At 35.3% G+C, this 21,671-nt stretch overlaps 2 protein-coding genes across 3 annotated transcripts in view; one reads left to right on the top strand and one right to left on the bottom strand.

Annotated features, from left to right (window-relative positions):
* The first annotated feature begins 83 nt into the window (after window positions 1-83).
* On the top strand, window positions 84-11,939 carry LOC137392286 (sin3 histone deacetylase corepressor complex component SDS3-like). 2 transcript variants are annotated; one of them, XM_068078957.1, is made up of 8 exons: window positions 84-164; window positions 590-653; window positions 1,521-1,668; window positions 1,942-2,001; window positions 4,611-4,707; window positions 8,518-8,809; window positions 10,466-10,550; window positions 11,680-11,939. In XM_068078957.1, exons 1-8 carry the CDS (start codon window positions 89-91, stop codon window positions 11,773-11,775), a joined length of 918 nt encoding a protein of 305 aa, XP_067935058.1. In that variant the 5' UTR covers window positions 84-88; the 3' UTR covers window positions 11,776-11,939. The 2 variants fall into 2 exon arrangements, with proteins under 2 accessions (XP_067935058.1, XP_067935059.1); XM_068078958.1 differs by lacking the exon at window positions 84-164 and having other exon boundaries at window positions 589-723.
* Window positions 11,940-12,008: 69 nt separating this feature from the next.
* The window catches only part of LOC137392285 (golgin subfamily A member 3-like), a 38,069-nt gene continuing 28,406 nt past the window's right edge, over window positions 12,009-21,671 (bottom strand). Inside the window, exons 19-24 of the mRNA XM_068078956.1 lie at window positions 20,931-21,047; window positions 18,947-19,072; window positions 17,374-17,480; window positions 16,355-16,468; window positions 15,566-15,686; window positions 12,009-12,408 (exon numbers count right to left, since the gene is read on the bottom strand). Of these exons, the coding sequence (XP_067935057.1) occupies window positions 15,575-15,686; window positions 16,355-16,468; window positions 17,374-17,480; window positions 18,947-19,072; window positions 20,931-21,047 (576 nt within the window). The 3' untranslated portion in view covers window positions 12,009-12,408; window positions 15,566-15,574. The remainder of the gene's footprint in view (window positions 12,409-15,565; window positions 15,687-16,354; window positions 16,469-17,373; window positions 17,481-18,946; window positions 19,073-20,930; window positions 21,048-21,671) is intronic.

Here is a 21,671-nt window from a genome sequence, read left to right as displayed (position 1 = left end):
GAATGAAGTTCTAGTGGCCAATAAGGGTCCAGCCAAAAATCACGGCTACGAAAGGTTTCGCTTTGAAAGCTGTTTCCGTTAAGAGAAGATGTCGGACATATCCCGCGAACCGATAGACAGCTACGAATTCGGGGAAAAAAATGCAAAAGACACAGATGGAGAAGGTATCTAATAAAACTGTAAAATGCTGATATAGTTGTGAACGATTGCAGAATTTTTTATCTTGCATTTTTTGTTATTTCTTATTTGTTCAAATATGTAATTAATAGGTATACCCAATAATATACTGCTCTCATTGGGGGGGGGCTGTATATCATTGGTATACATTAATCGTGTGAGGCTCTATATACACGTGACATTTATAACTTTGAAGAATAGCATCACTGTTTTAAAATTTTAGTTTGCGCATCTCTTTTGCGGAGATTAAATAATATACTTCCATTGTGTGTTACCGTTAATTCTGTATGATATTCTTTATTGTGCTTTACCTTACAATGCTTCACACGTTTGATCTTTAAGTATAAAAAAGAAATAACGTAAAAGGGTTTATGAGATTACAGCTTTGTACAGTTTTTTTTATATTTTACAGATGATGCTTCAGAAATGGAGATGAATAGTAAACACGATAAGGACTCAACTGAAATGAAAGAACAGTGAGGCAGATTCGACAAGTTTGATATGTTAAATCGCTATAATTGATTGTTTTTGTTTATTGCATATAGTGTGAGTGGTAATTAATATAGTTTTAAATATTTTCGCTCTCCGTTAACTTAGCAAGGTTTGGCTTTGTCGATGTGAAGTCAGGTGGTAGTTATGTATTAGGCATTTTTCCGTTTATTGGATACCACCAACCACAATGAATATCCAAAAAGTAATTGTTTTTTATCAAATAAAACAGTTATGCGTTTGGTATATTTATTGGAAAAGCACAAGTAAAGCTAGGGTTCAAAGGTTTTATTTTAACCTTGAACTGACCCAAGAGAGTTTTGGCTTGCACTAAATACTTGTAGCATAATATATAAACTATAGTTTCAGAATCAAGCAGTTGTGCTTGGAATAGTCGCAACAGCTTAAACAGCTATATCACCAATAAAGCATCAAAAATATTCGTTTATTAGTATTAAAACATTTTACTGTTGAAACACTGTAAAAATTTTGCTTGTTTGACTTTTTGTATCATTAGCTGTGTAATTTTTGTTGTAATTTCATTATAATTTTGTTTCGTTCGAGTTTATGGTTTCCTTGTAATTTAAAGATCATGCTCATGGCATCAGCTGTCCTTTTAAGACTTATCACCACTCATCCATTTATTGCTCCGATTTTGTACTAAATTAGTTCCGTTTTAAATGAAGCCTACCAGATATTTTAAAATTCTGGTATGGCTTGAAAAATTCTTAATTCAAAAAATTTGTCATATAGTCGCATCTTAAAATCACTCTCTGCTATGAAAAGTTATAAATCGATCTCAAATATATAATTTAGGTTGTATTAAGTCAATAAAATATTGTTATGGTTTTTAGGATGTATCAAATAAAGTTGAAAAGGCTAAAGCAGCAGCTGGCATGTTTGGAAGCAGGAACACTGCCAGAGTATCTGAAGCGCCTCAAGCGAATCGACCAGCAGTACAAGGAGAGGTTAAAGCTGAACGAAGTTTGGCAAGAGTGCTGTGTAAGTCATCAACATGGTAAAGAAATACATGTAGCTGTAGATGCATTGGTGGCTTCTACTTACCTTCATTTTTATTTGTATTTTCTGCCATTTCAATTTCTTTGATCATCTCTCTCCTTGCATATCACCAAAAAGGTTGATGAGGTATGCATAATTTGTGCTACGACTAGTGATTTATTAAAGATAGTTTGGTCTGTTGCTATAACCGGTTGCTATTGCCATGCCACTTGTTTAAAGAGAAACATATTTATCAGTTATAACTTGTTAATACAGATTGAGAATGCTAACCACAGCTATGAGATGGAACAAATACAGGCAAAAAAGGAATTTGAAGTAAGTCCACTATATTAACTAGAGTGGTGTTGCTACACTTGCCAAGTGACAAGCGTTTGCCAAATGTGTTGCCTTATCTCACTTTTCATGAGCAGACAACACTTTAGTCTGTACGCGTGTTAATTATTTCCTGCTAAAGGTGTTAGCCTATGACTGCTACAATGTCTAAGAAAGTTTCGACGGGCAATTATCTTTTACTTGTTCTAGGCTAGGGGTTGACAACCCGCGACTCCGGAGCTGCGTGCGGCTCTTTCATCCCCTAGCTGCGGCTTGGGAGTCGCATGGTTGCCGACTCCTTCCTAGCACAAGTAAAAGATAAACGCCCGTTAAAACTTTTTTAGACATTGTAGCAATCATAGGCTAGAAAGTCGTCGGGGGCGGCAGTTTTTCATTGAGGTTAAAAAGAGTAATGGAACTAGCGCTTTATACTGCATTACTAAAAATCCGCAACGATTGTTCCTCGCCGAAAAATGGTTCATATTGGTAGAAAGTTGTAGTTGGATTTCCAGTTTGTTATAGTCATTTGTGCGCAACTATAGTTTGTTTTAGTGTTTTTAGTTTTGAGTAGACTGTTTCCATTTCAAACTGGTTATTTTCTAACATTTGGTTTCATTACAATACAGTCTTCCTTTATGTCACTGCAGGCCACTGCAAAACCTAACATCATTAATTAGTCTTAACCATTAGGAATGCAAATATCGTATCGAATATTGATATCGTCGATATTTATTGCATATCGTATCGAAATGTAAAAAACTCATATCGCACAGCTATAACTTACATACACCTGTTGCATTTTATAAAAACTAGCTTGCACAAGTTTTTCAGATGTCAAGGAGCTCCTGTGTGGCCTCATGATGAAGCCACTTTTACTGAAAACACGACACACGGTCCTTTTTTTTCTGTAGAGGAAACCCGCGCGTGCGCTTAGTCTCGGTATCAATGGTGCGCATTTCTTGCCAAAGTTTGGGCTAACTTCGTAAACGTCGTAAAAATATTTTGATTAGTTATAGAAAACAAGGTTATAGGTGGCGGTCTGATTTGATTTATTTATCAAATCTTCAAATCAGCCTGAAACTTCAAATCAAATCAAGTTACTGTCCAAACTTATAAAATCGAATCAAATCACCATTTGTGTCAAATCAGTACAATATGATTTGTTTCAAATATTCGAATCACCATGATTTGAGAGCAGCTCTGAGTTTTAGACTTGACCATATAAAGTGTATAATTGATGTTATGTTATACCGCATGGCAGTTGTTCAAATCAAGTTCTGCTATGTCATTATAACTTCTAGCAGTTTGTCTTACAAAGGGTTAAACGCGCATTATAGTTGTGTTCTTAATGATAATATAAATCTACATCCAGGCTACTGCTTTCCTTGTTATAATACTTAAAACTATGCAAGTCAGGACCCAGCTATCCATAGCAGTTTCTGTTGGAACAAAGGAGTTAAATTTCAGAAGGGTTGTGGCTAATGTGGTTCCTTTTATGAGCAACTATTCTAAATCGTGTTAGAAGTACAGCTTCATGATTTCCAAATATCACCAGATGCGTCGATGTAGCAAATAGATGATTCGGGATATAATTATTACAATATTAAGCTTATCAACTCAAATCAACTTGTATCACAACTTATAATGCAATATGAAAGCTTGTAAATTTTTGTTAATATTCACTTATGTGCATGTTTTATGTTGAAAACAATTTTTTGGTGGCGATTTTAAGGTAGACGGTTTTCAAATTGTCTACCTTAAAATCGCCATATCACGAAGCTCTAGTTAAAAAGTTGTGTTGGAAGTCAACCTCAGCTTTGATTCTGAAGTGTCTGTTTACAGTCAGCATCAGAAATTTCATTCATGTCTGTAACTGTTCATAACCCACATGAAGTCTGCCCATAGCATAGTTGGACCCACATGAAGTCTGCTTATTGCATAGTTGGACCCACATGAAGTCTGCCCATAGCATAGTTGGACCCATATGAAGTCTGCTCATAGCATAGTTGGACCCACATGAAGTCTGCTCATAGCATAGTTGGACCCATGTGAAGTCTGCTCATAGTGTAGTTGGACCCACATGAAGTCTGCTCATTGCATAGCTGGACCCACATGTTGTCTGCTCATAGCGTAGTTGGACCCACGTGTTGTCTACTCACTGTAGTTGGATCCACGCGTTGTCTGGTCATAGCCTAGTCGGGCCAACATGTTATCTGTTCATAGCGGATTTGTGCCCACATGTTATGGAATTAATAAAACTCATAATTGGCCATTCACAAAACAGTTTTTATTTCCAAATTTGTCATGAGCATTTGACCTATTCCACTATTGTATTTAAGTAGATGATTTGGGTATACAGATATTTTAGTTAGCTATAAAAGGCAGATACTATCAAAGGTGGACTCAGTATTTTACCAGGTTTATGGTCAGAAAAATATTTTTACTAAAGCATCGCTCACCATCGGTTTAGCCATTCCATGTTCATGTAATTTCTTTACTCTTTTGAATTCATGCATTAGTTGTACTACTTGTGTTAGTATTAACTCATCTGTTCCTCCTACACTTCAACTCTCCTATCAGGCAGGTAAAAACTTGCTATTCTTTGCTTTTAGTTAAAAAAGGTGGATTTGAAAGAGAGGCTCGTTTCAGATTGGGAAGAGAAGAAACGACAAGTTGAGAACGATAAGACTCACATGGAACTGTCTCTCGGTAATGAATCATTACCATATATGTGTATTCTCTCCCTCCTTTTTTCCTTGGTCTGTGTCTCTTGTGATTTTATATCTCCTTCTGGATTTTCATATAGGCATCAAACCACTGCATGTTTCTTATCCTAGAAGAGCTTATTACAGCTGTCTTCTCAAGGTTCTTTTTTATCTCAGGTAAAGATGGTAGGCCAAGTTCGATATATGTAACGGTAGGTAAATTGTTTTAGAGGTAAGATCTGCACTACAATGGAGTTTTCTTCTCCTTTTAGCATTTAACTTCGTGTTAAAGATTTCTTCGCGGAAGCTTCTCATATCCTAGATCAAAGTAGTGCGCAAAACATGTCTGTAATACATGTAGTTGGTAAATCACTGTCACAGAGGTAATATGTTTGTTATAATGGAGTTGTCTTTCCATCCTAGTAATTAAACTACACTGGACTCCGAACTGTTTCTGAAAATAAATTTTGCTTACTTTTTCTTGGTCTTAAATGATACTTCAGTTGTTAATCAGTTGACATTTTTCAAAACTACTGCAGTTGGGTGTCAGTGTGTGCAGGTGGATACACAGTTCGGCGTCAAGAGTGTGCAGGTGGATACACTTTTAGACGTTACAGCGTGCAGGTGGTTACATAGGTGTCAGAGTGTGCAGGTGCTTACACAGTTAAGTGTGAGAGTGTTCAAGTGGTTACATAGTTTTCGTGTATCTTCGCATATAGGCCTATCTCGCATATAAGCCAGCCCTAAAAATCGCCCTGATATCAGGTAGTTTGTAAGAACTCGCATATGAGCCGGCCCTATAAATCATAACACGTGGTATGTATCTATTAAATCAAAAGGTTGCGGAAATGGAGTGGCTTTGGAAATTACTAATGAGAAACGTTTTGTACTAAGCCTGCTTAGTACCAAGCGTTTCCTATTAGTGAGTAGTTATATAATTAGCCTATTAGCTTAATCGAAAGGAAACGATCATCTGTTTGTGTTGAGCAAATCAAAAACATATTTGCATCTCACACTGACCTTAGTTTCGCTTTTCAAAAGCACATTTTTATAGCTACGTGTTTGTTCTAAGCCATGATCAGAAGCATTACAGCTACGTAGGTCTCATATATTGTATATCAATGGTTTTCTGATGATTATTTATTGGGAAATAGTAGTAGTGTGAGTATTTATTTTTAACAGTAATCCATAATAATAGCGGTAACCACGATTGGATAGTATGAAGAGGACAAAAGGTGTTCGGGCTGATTTTGCAGCACATTTGTGCTCTTTTTATTGCATCAGATGATATAAAATTTTATGCTAGTTAATTTGGTCAAATGTTATGACAGCTTATATGCGGCGATGTCAAATATTTGGTTTTACCGAAAGTCTGTCTCCATAGAAATTTATTTGGTAGCGAAAGATTTGATTATAGTGGTAACTATTATTGTTGTTTTACTTTTATTAGTAAAGTTGAGTTAATAAAGATTTAAGTTATAGTTGTTAAAATTAAATTAGCATAATGTCATATCGTTTGCTTTCAATCAGAGTTACTCACATATAAGCCAGACTGCTAAGTTTTGTAAAAAAAATTTGGCGTTCTAGAATCGGCTTATATGCGGAGATATACCGTAAATGTCAGAGTATGCAAGTGGGTACGCAGTTAGGTGTCAGTGTATGCAGGTGGTTACACAGTTAGGTGTCAGAGTATGCAGGTGGGTACACAATTAGCTGTCAGAGTATGCAGGTGGTTACACACTTAGGTGTCAAAGTATGCAGGTGGTTACACACTTAGGTGTCAGAGTATGCAGGTGGGTACACAGTTAGGTGACAGAGTATGCAGGTGGGTACACAGTTAGGTGACAGAGTATGCAGGGGACACACAGTTAGGTGTCAGAGTATGCAGGTGGGTACACAGTTAGGTGTCAGAATATGCAGGTGGGTACACAGTTAGCTGTCAGAGTATGCAGGTGGTTACACACGTAGGCGTCAGAGTATGCAGGTGGGTACACAGTTAGGTGTCAGAGTATGCAGGTGGATACACAGTTAGGTGTCAGAGTATGCAGGTGGGTACACTGGAATTTTCACTCTTGATACTTCACTACAGTGAGTGCTATGCTGGAGGTCTGATAGGTTTTTAACACCTTCTCAGTGTTAAAAATACTTGTCTCATAGCACAAAGCTAGTTGAGCTCGTGCAACCTTCTGATGCGGAAGACAAAGTTCTGCATCAAAATATTGCACTAACACTGCTAGCTTTGTATTATTTTTGACAACTTAAAGCAAGTTTTGTCTGTATGCCTTACAATTTTCTTAACCTGCTGTCATCTTCTTACATCTGTTTGGTTGCGTCAACAGAGTTTATCACATCTTCCATCTTCTTACTCACGATTCAGCAAGCCATACATGCACCAAAATTTGTTTATTTGTAACTGTTTAAAGGTTAACTGACAGCACAAATTTTTATTGCATTAACATTAGTAAATAGCATTACAGATTGGTGTTTGAAGGATATTTTTGTGTAATTTTTACCAAACACCTGGTTTTATCAACATTTTAAAGAAAGTTTATTTGAAATCGTTAAAACGTTAATAAATAGTTTTAGTTAGTTAATTCATTTTGATTGAAAAAAATACATAACGGCTATTTGAATGAATCAAGGTGTTGCTTGAGACTTGGTAGCATTTTTGACAGCAGCTTTCTAGAACATGTGGTAGGATGAGGAAAATATCGTCAAAGGGAAACAGCAAGCCCTCTCAAAGTCACAGATTTTTATAAGCGATTGACTTAGCCCCCATACTCTCTTCTCGCGAGCTTGTCAGACTGCTAAATTGTCTTTGGCAACAGCTGCTTTCCTAACCTATCCTGTAGAGTAATACAAAAGGGATGCTTTGCTATTCCTCCGTTGCTTGAAACAGTAGGACGCGGTTTATTAACCATATTGGATTCCATTTTAGCTATAACATTTATAATCTACACGCATTTAGCTAATATACAGGATAAATGAAGGATTAACTCATTACCGAGCGGAATAAAAGACTCTACTGAACTTGGGATTAAACACATAAAAATATAAATCATGCATGACTTTGCTTCAAGTAATGTAGGATAACTCTAGACTTCCTGTGACATTACAACGCTCAGATCTTCTGCGGTATGCTAATAGTTTCTGTATAACATAAAGGAAACATTCACTGTCTGCTGGGTGGCCTTGGCAACTATCAAACTTTCGAAAGGCGTACGCTTGGAGACGTATGCAGGTTCCACAAACAAACATTACACTTGCAGCATTGTTTAGAAAAGTTAGGTAGGTAGACAGATTTTTGGGTGCTCACCGCTTGGTTTGCAAATGATTGTCAGTCTTTTTCAGTTTGAGATAGTGTAGAAGGGTGTTTTGATCCTATCATGTAACATAACTATACGTCATTTTTCCAGCTTTTTTTTCTTTTTTTAATTACTATTGTTGATGAAAGTAAATTTAAAAAAAAAAATTAAAAAGTTTTGCATTTTAGATCTCGCTTTGGTTTCTCTTTTAGATTGCTGGATAGAACATGGCATTTTTTAGTAGTGAAAAACAGTCACTGTGGCATTCTCTGCAAACATGCATATATGGATAAAAATGGAATATTGTTTTGGTAATTGGGCAGAAAGTATGACACAGGCATGTTTGGCTAGGTCTTTCCGTTGGTACAACCTGTCTCTGCAGTATAAGTAATAACAGTATAATATAATCAATTAATATTAAAAAATAATGAGTTTCTAAATAATATATAAGCATGTTTTAAACAAATAGAATCGATAAGGTTTGCAAAACTTTGGAAAATGTTTTTTAGATTTTATGGATTTTAAGCCAATTTCAACAAGAAAACTTCGACGAAGGGTAAATCCTGATGGAAATACTGTCTCTACAAATGGTGGTCCTCAAGAAAAACGGAGAAAGCAATCTCCAACAATTAACATTCTACTTGATGAGGCAGCAATTAGTGAAGACCTGAAAATAATCAACAAGGTCAGCGGTAAACTGTACACCCAAAAGAAGCAGACGCAAGTGACAAACTCCAATGATGAACAGGTTTCCTATGATGCAAGAATTGAAGAAGGAAAACTTTATTTTGAGAAGAGATGGTAAGCTGTTCTCTGTTAAGCTCTATTAACAGAGCAGCTATTCACACTGCTCTGTTAATAAACCCATTTCCCCTTGTAACTTCTCATTTTTTTCTGTAGATTGTCTGAAATGTATAGCCTCAAAATTTGCAACTGATTTGTTAAAAAAACTTAGCTGAACAAGTTTGTATAAAATTACGCATTTAAAGAAGTTTTTCAACTTCACTGGAGAGTTTTTGCTAAAGATGTTTTGTGAATTCATTCACTGTGTTTCCATGATTCAAATGGGTTTGGCGTTGCCCGCTGTCAATGAATTCGCACCCTACCGATTCAACGATTCAAAGTTAATCATTATTTGTTGAACTCACTGTGGGGTCATGGTCACTGTTCAATTCATGCGTAGTCAATTACCAAAACTAAAAAAAGTAATTATTTCGTCATTTTTGTTCGAGCAACCCATCATTGGCATGTAAATGTTAATGTAAAGGCAAAGTAAAGCAGAAACACTAGTGAATAGCAGTAGAAAGTTTTCGTAGCAGAGACCCGCTTGGTTGTGTAATGAAATTTTTTTATCTCTACTAGGGAGAGCTTAGCCTAGTATTATCGATTCGGATTCATCATCAGTGAATGTTTTTCTAATATTTTTTAAATGTCAAATAGTGCTTTCACACCAAATGACTTCACACACGTTTAGCTAAGCGAAATGGTGTCGAATGCGTTTGGGTTTTACCGTTTCTATGATTCAAAGTGGAAGCAACTCCAAACCCATTCGAAGCATGGAATCGAATGGAACTGATCGAATCTGCTCCTACATATAACATTTTTCTCTTTCTGATTGAGATTCGAGTTCATTTCTGCTTGTTAGATCTTTTGCAACAATGGGAAAAATCACCTATCATAGTATATTTATTTATGACCTCTCCTTGAGCAATTTAAGCAACATCAATCACAAACATGTTTTGTGATTGATGTTCAGAGAATGATTGACTCGTCTCTGAGATATCTAATAGCAGTTATGAGTTTGTCTTTTCTACCTCTAACTTGTGATAAGAGTTTGTGGCTGGCTCATATATTGAAGCTAGCTTCATATTGTTCTATCATTTGTTTTCTACATAACTACCATGGTCGGGTGTGATGATGAACACTCCACTAGTATCTACGTACATAACATATTAAAAGATACCCAATCAATCACAACTTCTCATTTGATTGAAATAAAATTAATTTTTGGCTTTTTTGGTTGTACCTTTGGAGGCTTTACTACAGTTGTTTATAGAATAACTAGCTGTGCCTCCCGGCGTTGCCCGGGTGTTAAAAATCAGCTTATAAACTAAGTAAGCTAGTAAGTTTGCTAATTCTAAGTTAGTAAGCTAGTAATTTTAATAAGCTAGTTGCATCAGCATTGCTGTAACAATGCATTAGCATTGTTGTCAAGCTACAGCTATTCTAACAATAGCTGTCGCCGGAATGCAGACAGACATACGACATACAGACATAAAACATATTTTGAGAAATATATATATAGATGCAAAATCCTTTGTTAAATTTTGGAATTCATCCATCATCGTGTTCTACAGAATATGTGTCTGCAGATACAGGCTACAGGTACTAGTTGAATTCAACATACTAAACTAGGTAACAAGGTGTTTTGAATCTGCTGGGTGTGTTTATCTGCAGGTATCTCAGGGGACAGGCTATCTATGCTGATTCAAAAGAAACCGGCAAGTTTGGAGCTGTCATACAGTCTATTACCGGATCAGAGGTATTATATACACTAAATACAGCTAATGGCGTCGGCGCAAGATTAATTTTGGAGTTGTGTCATCATGCTTTTGGAGATAAAATTTAAAACATCACAAAATAATAGCTTTTCTATCCCTAAATTAAGAAAGATTTTATGTTGTTTTTTATCTATTGAGCTATTTTTTGAGTCTTTTTGTTCTGATAAAAGAAATAATTCCTTTGCTTGATTAGAAATGACCTTCTAATCAACATGGCATCAGCAAGGTGGATGACATAAGCAAAGCAGCAGGATTTTTTCGTGGATGACGGAGTCATTCACGGAGAAGACCAGCTATAGAAAATATTTTTAGTCCGAACAAAGCTTTGAAGAGGTCATGCTCATGTGAAACTTGTTGATCTTGGTGTATTATTACCGTAATCCATAGGAAGTAAAGATGGTCCTCGTGGTAATCTCTGGCATTAAATAGCAGAACATTTACTCAAGGTCACACGATGATAGCTTTAGGTTCCCGTTGAAATCTCATCAATGTCCCAATCTAAGAGTTCATATGATCAGGGCCACTGAGCACCTTGTCATTTGCGGAAGCTGCACTGAAACGTGCACTAGCGTCATTACCGCCCTGATTTTTTCTTTTGTTTGCAAAGTTGAATAGAATGCGAATATAGTCATATTAATTAGTCAAAGTTAATTTTGTCATTGTTAATTTGAATTTCAAAAATATTTACTACACAACCACCTAAATTTCACACAACGTTTATTCTTGTTTTAACGTACAGACTTTAGGGAACAGTACAGGAACATAGTCTTTAGGAATTTTTCAGACGGCTAAAGTATCCAATATCAATATATTCTACCATAGGAAAATGTGATTGCAGCTTAGACAGTTGTGTTTCTCGCAGTTCATAATAGTTTGATACTTATTGCTAATTTAAAATTCAAAGAAATTCACTACAATAGTGTTGTTTACAAGCCCAAGTAATGGTAATTCAGCTTTAAGAAACCTGGCTAACTTCCTTCTCACCTTCACATTCCATGTATACTACAAGTTGTGCTCTCGCTCTCCTTAATTTAATTTCCATAGTGTTGGTATTTTAATTTCATGTTTTGTAAGCAAGGTAGTGAATATCGCTTTTGCGTATGATTTCAGATATGGATAAAGAAAACATCAGATAACAGCCGAATGAAAATTTTACTGACACAGCTTCAAAAAGGCAAGTACTCCATTCGTCGTAGATCTACCTAGCTATCTACTACATCTTTTGAAAGCATTTTAAGACTTTTTGTAAATATTTGCGGTTTCTATATGTATATATGACTCATTTCATAATATGATAATTTGTGTTTATTCAATGTAGCATAGATGAGACTACAACGCTTGTTTTCAATAAATTCCTCATGTTCATTGTGTTACTGTGTTTCATGTTTTCTTTGTATTGTTAGTACAAGAGGAGCAACAAGCAAGACTGGTTCAAACAATGATGTTTGTATAAATTTGTTATTAATCCGACAGAGATTATAAAGAAGGAATATATTATAGAGCACTTGCATCATTGCAATAAAATAAGAATTAAATAAAACCAAGTATTACTTAAATATAATACAGCGATAGTCATAAAACATGATTATGGTGTACATACATGTAAACCAACCAAGAGTTTAAAAACTACACAATACAACATATTTGAGTGTGTATTTCGAATACTTTAGTTGCGTTAGGAAATTTAAACACGGGAATATGAGTATTGCTACTTGAGAAGGAAGAAAGGCAAGGGAAGCAGATCTACAGACAGTTCAGCAGCTGTTGCACAGGTGTGAGAGATTAACCGAAGTAAGCAGTGACTTCATAGCATTGTCAGTACAGGTATGCTGTCACCGTCTGCAAAGAAACAAAAACAAAGAATACCATCAATGGCAAGCTTGAACAGGTTGAACAGAAGAGGTAAAGCTAGGTATTACACACGCATTCATCTGACTGTCTAAAGAAAAATATATAGCCTTAGTTGTAACCTTTGATATTTTTAACCCTTCTATAAATGCCTGGATTCTGAGTGCAAGTCATGCGTTTTAAGATCACCCCAAACCAGCATGTTCATATGAAAAAACTAGCTCTATTATGTGTATTATAGTTCTTTGAGACCCGCAAAAAACAGGTTGATGGATGAATTATTATGACACTATCACTGAATTCATGTCATTCAAGGTTTTCAGAGCACTGGGGACAACAATGACATCACATGAGACATAATTATTACATCCAGTCATTAGCTACTGATTTTCTACCTTGTGGAACAGAGCCCACTATTTAACACATTTTGTCACTCAAACTGCTGTGCTTCAGCATAAGTCAATTGGTACAGTAGACGCTCCTATAACTCCTATAACGTAAATAATCCGTTCCAGGAACGTTATGTTATAAGGAATTTACGTTCTAAGAACAGTAAAATACATGTAAATTGCCTAATCCGTTCCAAGATCTTTCCAAACTCACCCCTTTGGCCATGCAAAAAGGAAAAACGTTACTTAACTCTTAATTTGTGAGCTGTACTGTAACTGCAGAAATTGGTTTGCATCAACAACTTTTTCTTTTATATGATCAATCTCACTGGTTTTATAGACCATGATTGCGATAAATTTACAACAAATTGATAGGAACTGCACACTTTCGATGTTCACTTGACCATTTGCTTATTTTTCTTAACAGAAAAGTCTATTCTGCAAAGTAAAGCTAATAACAAATATTTTGTACGTCTACAATAAGGCAAAACAACAAAAACTTTTTACTATAAAAGGCAGTTCTACCTGTTTGTCGTCTATCACTATCCAGGGGTCAAGGTTAGGATTAAAATAATTTTCGACGATACTCCAACTCGTGACATTTAAACTGGTAGACCGACGCTGTAACATCTGCACCAATCAATTGTCTTTGTATTTATGAACAATTGCGCAGCTATTCTATTCGCCTTTTTATCGACACATTTAACGATCCATCACGACGAACTAGAAAGTCGCGAACGTAATGTCTAATAGATATAGCGCTAAATGAACAGCATTTTTTCTTCTGCAAGTGCGGTGAAATAAACTAACATTAAAATCGATTGTAAAAACTCGCTCAACTTGACACTTTACGTAATGTGGAATTTTTTACGTAGTAGGAAGCAAAAACTTCACATATTTTTTTACATTATCTGGATTTAAGTTATAGGAGCATCTACTGTATTTGTATACGGAAGCTTAATGTATTGATCAAGGCAGTAATTGTTGACTGACTCCATGTGTCATCACGTCAAGGAACCTTAGTCTCAGTCTGCATAGTACCATCAGTATTTGGTACTAAGGCTATTGTTACAAAGATTTATTCTACATGTACACAGACATTCCAACAAGTGATATGGTGTTGCGAGTAAAATTTATTAACATCGCAAATAATAACAACGCAGGTTTAATTTTGAACTGCTAATTGGAAGACATTGGCACGTCATTTATGGCTATTATATATAGTCAAACCTCCACATATGAAGTTAATTTATTTCTAGCAGAATTGCATCATGTTTCATTTAATTTTTGGCTCAAAAACCTGCAGTGTATACTTGAAGTAATTACGCATAACGTTAAAACAAATGCAGTATATAAATATATGTAAAAAAAACTCAATTGTACATGAAACCTAAATAAATAAAGTAACAGTAAACACAGAAATCATTCAGCTTGTTTATAATTAAAAGTAAAATAAAGGATTATCAGAAGTATTTTCTTTATTACCATTTATTTTAAATGATGGCTACCGCTCCATAAGCCTTGGTAATTGATGCCATGCGAAACTATTTATGTGTATTTGATTCATTGAAGGGAATGGTCCTCATTAGACAGACTACATATTTTATTGCTATCTGATATCAGCTCTATTTGAGATTCAAGACTTGAAAATTTGACGGTTAAGAGTATTCTCAGATTTTTCATTAATTGTTAATAATTATTGTCAATAAAAGGCAACTTTTAAATCAATGTTAAACTGCCAAAAATAATAATAATAATGTGAAGTAGAGATGTGAAAACCTTTCACTTTTGTCTTATTGCATTGCATTTTAATGCAATGAGATGACTAAAATGTTGGCCAAACGCATGATACTCAGCTTATAGGACCGATCCACTTATTAGACTCTAATCCACTAACCACCTTTCAAATTCTCAGATTAATTGTGCCAACTTTTATTTTTTGTACTTTATGACAAAAAGTAGAAATAATAAATACATATAAGATTTTTATCATTACTTTACTGTAAAGAAGTGCAAAAGAAAATAAAAGTCTGCGCAGCACAGATTCCGACGTAAGAGTAATACAAGTAATGCGAGACAGTAATGCGCCATTCGATATGCTGTAACTTCAAACTGTATAAAAATCAATCAAAATAATGCTGTAATTTTAAACTAACGTAGCTTATCTATCCTTATATCTTATTTGCAACTTCTCAACTTGTTTGTTTTTGCCTACAAGCTGTCATGTTCCTACAAGCTGTCATGTTCCTACAAGCTGTCATGTTCCTACAAGCTGTCATGTTCCTACAAGCTGTCATGTTCCTACAAGCTGTCATGTTCCTACAAGCTGTCATGTTCCTACAAGCTGTCATGTTCCTACAAGCTGTCATGTTCCTACAAGCTGTCATGTTCCTACAAGCTGTCATGTTCCTACAAGCTGTCATGTTCCTACAAGCTGTCATGTTCCTACAAGCTGTCATGTTCCTACAAGCTGTCATGTTTCTACAAGCTGTCATGTTTGGAAAAATTTGAAACATGTTTAAAATTACTTTAGGTATAAAATATAAATTGAAATTTTACCCCGCATGTCGGAAGTCTTAAATTGAATTGATTCCAAGTTGAGGTTTGACTGTATACTTGTTGGCCTGCTGAATTTGAAATGAAGGCAAAGCACTAAAATAGTTCATTTTAGCATGATCGCATTGATACCTACATGTACATGTATATTGATCAATATGAACATTGACAAACTTAAAACTAAAGAAAAGATCGATACGAACCAGCAACGATTAGATGATATTATCCTGACCAAAGTTGACACCGTTAGAGGATCTGGCCTTAGTAGCCTCCCTGCTTGCCTGTATCAGCTTCTCTAGGTCGGCGACCTCTGTCTCCATATGCCTACATAAATAACCACATACAGTACAGCTCTAGAAAGATAATGAAGAAGACTATGTGGTCAATAAGCATTAATACTAAATGGTGTTGGTGCTTTCTTTGAGGGATATAAGTGATCGTAGCAGCCTCTTTATTCAATAGGAGTGTTGGTTTGGGGTTAACTAACAAGCCAACAGGTGATGCAATGTAAAATACTTCCAATGCACCCAATGATTGAGCTACTCGTCATGATCAAATTTAAAAAGTAATTTTTTCATTCGTTCCAAATTGTGCTTTATTTTATCACTGGCTAGTTTCTTTTTAATATAATATTTACTTATTGCTAAGTTTATGCACAACCCACTAGTTGATTGTGCTTAGTTACAAAATGAAAACCTGCGAGATTACAATCTCAAAGCTAACAACAAGACCCATACCAAAACCAGCCAAACTGTGGAAGACTACTCGCCCACCACTATTATTAAACCCAAATTTTTGCTGAGAGGGTCGGTGGAATGAAGAAGTCGACACTACAAGTATTCAAATCCAAAACTAGAGTATCAATCTATCAATACTAGCTTCAAGTTATTGATACACGTCAAAAATTCTTGAATACAAGATTTAGATATGATCACACTAAGCTCACCAACTAGCAGCTCTGCAAAAATAAAAGGAAGGAATGAGTTACACACCTCCAAGAGTCATTGTTTGTTTGAATAGCGTTCTTATGAGTATCCATGTGCTGCTGGAGAGTGGTTATTTCTGAATGCAGACCAGAGAGGCATGACTTGAGATTCTCTAGTGGCCTACAAATGCATCAAAATTAATAAACACCGAATCATAGCTCAGTGCATGTACTCAGTGCATTTTAGCTTACACATTTCTACAAAGCATGGTTATCAAATATGGCTAATTTTAACCTAGAAATGCTTTGTAACGTCATCATGATGCCATTGATATATATATACATGTATATATATAATATTACATATATATAACATATATCAACAAATTGAATGAGGCGACTAATTATAGGGTACTTCAATTATATGAGTGCTTCAATCGCAATTCTGCAAAATTTACCCTATAATCAATGCTTCATCCAATTTGTTGATATCCATTTTAATTAATGCTAAACTTAATGTCTAAAATATTGCCAGGGTCACATTGAACCAGGTATAAAACTGCCCAGATATTACAATGAACCAGGTATCACAATGAAGCTGGTATTACAATGAAGCTGGTATTACAATAAACCTGGTATTACAATGAACCTGGTATCACAATGAACCTGGTATTACAATGAACCTGGTATCACAATGAACCTGGTATCACAATGACTCTGGTATCACAATAAACCTGGTCTCACAATGAACCTGATATCGTAATGAACCTGGTATTACCATGAACCTGGTATCACCATAAAACTGGTATCACAATGGGCCTAATATCACAATATACCTGGTGTTCCCCTTGGTTTAGTATCGCTATAAACCTGTTATCCTAGTGAAAGCAATATCAGAATAACTGGATATGGGACTGAACTGGGTGTTGCACCCAACCAGGTCACATAATTAAATTAGTTAAATATCTCGCTATCATAATATTTGCAATCTAAAGTGAAGGAGAAAACTGCCAGTGCGAAGGTTATGTCTTATCAATAGTTCACTTGGCAATGCATGTACAAGTAGTAGTACTAATTCAATCCTACTTTGACTTGTATCCTGGTGCTGCAGTGTCCTTGAGTAAGTCCTCATACTTTGATTCCTGCAAAGCTGGAACTGGTAATTCTGATTCGGCCAATGTTGATTGTAGCATCTGCAGGTAAGTACACACATATAAGCGGTAAATAGCAAGATATATTACTCGTAAATAAAAGCGAACAACAATTTATTGGTGATTTAACCAAGGAGACAAAATCAGTGACAAAAACTTTTAGAGCTTCAATGAATGCAAAGTATTCAAAACGCAAATAGAGAGCCTTTTGAAATGTCACTAACTGATTTTTTTTAAATTAAAACTTAATTTAAGCTTTAATCTTGAAGGAATTTCCATTTTGCCAAGTATCAATAGATTGCCCTGCCACAAACAAATTTTAGAAAAATCAACTTAAATCCTTTCCAGCGAAATAGCTTGTAAAATCTGCAAACATGGTAACGGAATAGCTAAACACTCCTGTAAAATTCCACACAATTATTTTAACCAAAAGATAATGTGTACATGTATGTAACTAGTAGGTGAGAAACACTGGGTTGATTTATAGTCTCATGACATAAATAGTGAGAGATGAGAATATATAACAATTTTTGTTAATTACAACATAATTGTAGAAAATCATAAACTTTCCTTTGACCACCCTTAAAAAGCCAAAAGCATGACAAATTAAATGCTTGAAAGATATTTGTGATGGAGTGTTAACCAACATGCGTAAAATATTAACAATGGTAACCTCATCGAGTGTCCAATGGTCATGGTTTAGAGAGAGCAATCATGAAAAATACATTGAAATTTGAGGCGCAATAATTAGTCACAGTTGGAATATTGCAGTGTAACTCTCAGCCATTGCACAAAATCAGAGGATTTCCGTTTTGACTTTCTGTTGATAAACATAAATTTTCTGGGAAGCTTCTGCATATGACTTTCAAAATATCGAAATTGCTTACAGTTAAACCGACAGTTAGTTAACCCAGCCTTTGTTGTGACACAACTGGCAAAACTAGTTTAAAATTGAAGCGTCTAGCTATTTTTGTGGCAATGATGATAGCCAATTATATTGCACTATACAAACATCAGTCTATGTATCTGGGCATGTCACATCTAAGTTCTTTATTTATTGCTTTTGATTTTAGTCTATTGTTATTTGCATTAACAGAAATAGAACAGAATACATTGATAATAGATATAAAGTTGCAAATAACAGTAAGTGATAGTTATAACACAAAATCAACTTATAAATTATACATTGACAAACTATCTAAGTCAGATCAATGTGATAAGGAAACCACTTTCTTCTGACTGAATAGAAAACAAGTACAAATAAGTATATTATCACTCAATACGGTTTTCACTCATCGGTTAAGTTTTTTAATATTTTGATACTTTTACAGTCATACATTTAGGCTTCTAAAAAATCCCAGGTGGCGCAACCCCAAATTCATGTTATACTGCAGAGCTGAAAGTTACTATTGAAAGCTAGACCCCTGACAGGGCAGGACAAGTGGTCTAATAGCAACTTGGCATTACCTAGTGATTGTGTAGAGCTTTTCATAGCTAGTAAAACTAACCTTGCATTGTTTGAGGAGGTCCTTGACAGCTGCTCTCAATGTTGCCACTCTGCTCTGATAGGAAAATTTATCCTTCCTCACTCCCTCCATTTCTAGCTTTATACAGTCCAGCTCTGCTTTCGTATCCTAAAACACAGCTGTGCTCTGAATGGTTGATGAAGACAACGGTGCAGGGAAGAAGAGTATTACAGCATTATTACAATCATTATTAGAGTATTACTATTATTACTAAAAGTATTATTATTGTTAGAGTACTACAAAGATTATTACGCCTATTCACTGTTTGTTCATAATGGCTAAACATGCTAGCCAGGAGCATTTACAATATTGAAATGGAATTCGCTGCAGTCAGGAACAGACAACTCGCACTTTGGTAACTGAGTGATTACTTTCTCAGTGATTATTTAATCTGATTGCCCTACGAGTCCACTTTAAAGATTCGATAGCTGTAACAAACAACGAGGCTGCAAGTGAGTTTCAACATCAGTTATTGCCACAAACACCATAAAAATATAAATGTTATGTTACCACTGCGCACTTGTTTTAGTCAGAAATAAAAATCATATTCCGCAGTGAAGAAAAACCAAATACAAGTCTTGTCAGCCAAAAGTCCTCAATCAGACAGAGCTAATATCTCACAAATTATATCACATAATAATCAAAACATATCGGTCCTCGCTTTTAGGAGACCTTCCTTAAAAAACTAGCCTTAGCTCAAAAGCAGACTACTGTGGGAACAGGGTAACCAACTAATAGTTTTGGACCTCCCACAATTAAGCTAAAAAACTGTATCTCATCGACTCGCTACATCAGAAATCCATGTCAATATTCCTATTATAGCATACACACGCATACACGTATTATAGCATACACCCGCATACACGTATTATAGCATACACACGCATACACGTATTATAGCATACACACGCATACACGTATTATAGCATACACACGCATACACGTATTATAGCATACACACGCATACACGTATTATAGCATACACACGCATACACGTATTATAGCATACACACGCATACACGTATTATAGCATACACACGCATACACGTATTATAGCATACACACGCATACACGTATTATAGCATACACACGCATACACGTATTATAGCATACACACGCATACACGTATATGAAATTATGTGCCAATAACTTTGGATAGAATGATGTAATAGATGTAATGAAACTCACAAACACACTTTGTTACTAGTACATAATTACTTTACACGTTATTTACACACTCGTATAAAAAATATGTATTATTTTGCTTTTAAGATTACATTGTAACATTTACAAGTTAATAAATATTAAAAGTTAGCTACAAGTTATTGTTGCTGCGCTGCAGTATGATATCACGTGAGTTGGGTGCAGTATATCACGTGAGTTGGGTGCAGTATGATATCACGTGAGTTGGGTCCAGCCAAGTCATTTAAGACAACAGTCAAGCAGAAAGAATAATCAGAGGTTTACTAGGTTAAACTGCATATGATATATTACAAGTATTTATAGACCCTTGCAGGTGCTGCTGCTGCCCCAAAGGTAAACCACTCCAGTTTCTCCTGCCGTACTTCATGTTAAGCATATCCTACTGTTGTGCGCCACTTAATCAGTTCAGCTTAGGTACGAAGTGATTTTGCTGGAATTTAAATTTGCAGCTTTCAATAGGCCATCGTAAGTGTTTATCTGGAGAGGAACACACCTCACTGTATATCATTACAATCATTGGGTTGTGTGTTTTTTGACAAGCACAAATATTTCATTGTTTCCTAAATTCATTGTATTGCCCAGCATATAGTGAAGAACTTTCCTTAAAGGTGCAAATATAAATGATGCATCAAGTGTATGTGGCACATCAATTAAAGAGAAATTCACATTAAATAGTTGACAACATCAACTATAATGAGAAAGAATCAAAGATCTGCGGTTTTTGCAAATGGCTAGTGATATAGAGTGAGTTCTATGAACTTACTGCGAGAGCCTTTCTTATGCCTTCCGTCTCAATGTCCATCCTCTGCTCACAGAGCTTAAGCTGACTCTCAGCATCCTTTGCTTCTTGAGTCTTCTGTTTCACCTGCCACTGCAGAGCCTGTGTAATAGAGTTTGGTTGGTGTTAACACCTGGTTCACCATTTAGCCACAGGATAGGACAGAATGTGAGGGGTTTCATTTCGTACCTGTTGAATCTTGACAGTGATTCACAGACACTCCTATATTTAACTACACACATATTGAAAAAGAAATCAAAACCAAAACATTCATTTAAAATGTGATACATTTATATGCATTTTTATTATTGAAGAACTGCACTCTAAATACTACAAGATAGCCAAAACACCAACATTGAGCTCCTGTTTAATAACTGACCAATGGAGGAACTATTACATTAAGGTTTTTTCAATTTAAACAAACTAATTTGGTTATTAGTTGACCAAAATCTCTAGCAGGTTGAGTCACTTTATAAGCAGTGGCCATTTTGTTTACTTAATAATTACTAATTGCATTAGCATCTTAAAAATATTGTACTTGAAATGGTTTCATTTATAAAATCTTTAAACAAAATAAAATAATATATACATGTAATACAAAATATGATAGACAGACTTTGATGACTTTTCAAAAATAGCACTCATACTCACGCATGCGTGAAAACCAAAGCTTTTAATGGAATTGCCTTCTCATTAGACTTAATTGTAAGCAGAGTAACAACTGTT

This window comes from Watersipora subatra, chromosome 3 (assembly GCF_963576615.1).
Source record: "Watersipora subatra chromosome 3, tzWatSuba1.1, whole genome shotgun sequence".
NCBI lineage: Eukaryota > Metazoa > Bryozoa > Gymnolaemata > Cheilostomatida > Watersiporidae > Watersipora > Watersipora subatra.
The sequence above is the reverse complement of the archived record's forward strand: the minus strand, read 5'-3'. Positions and strand labels throughout refer to the sequence as shown.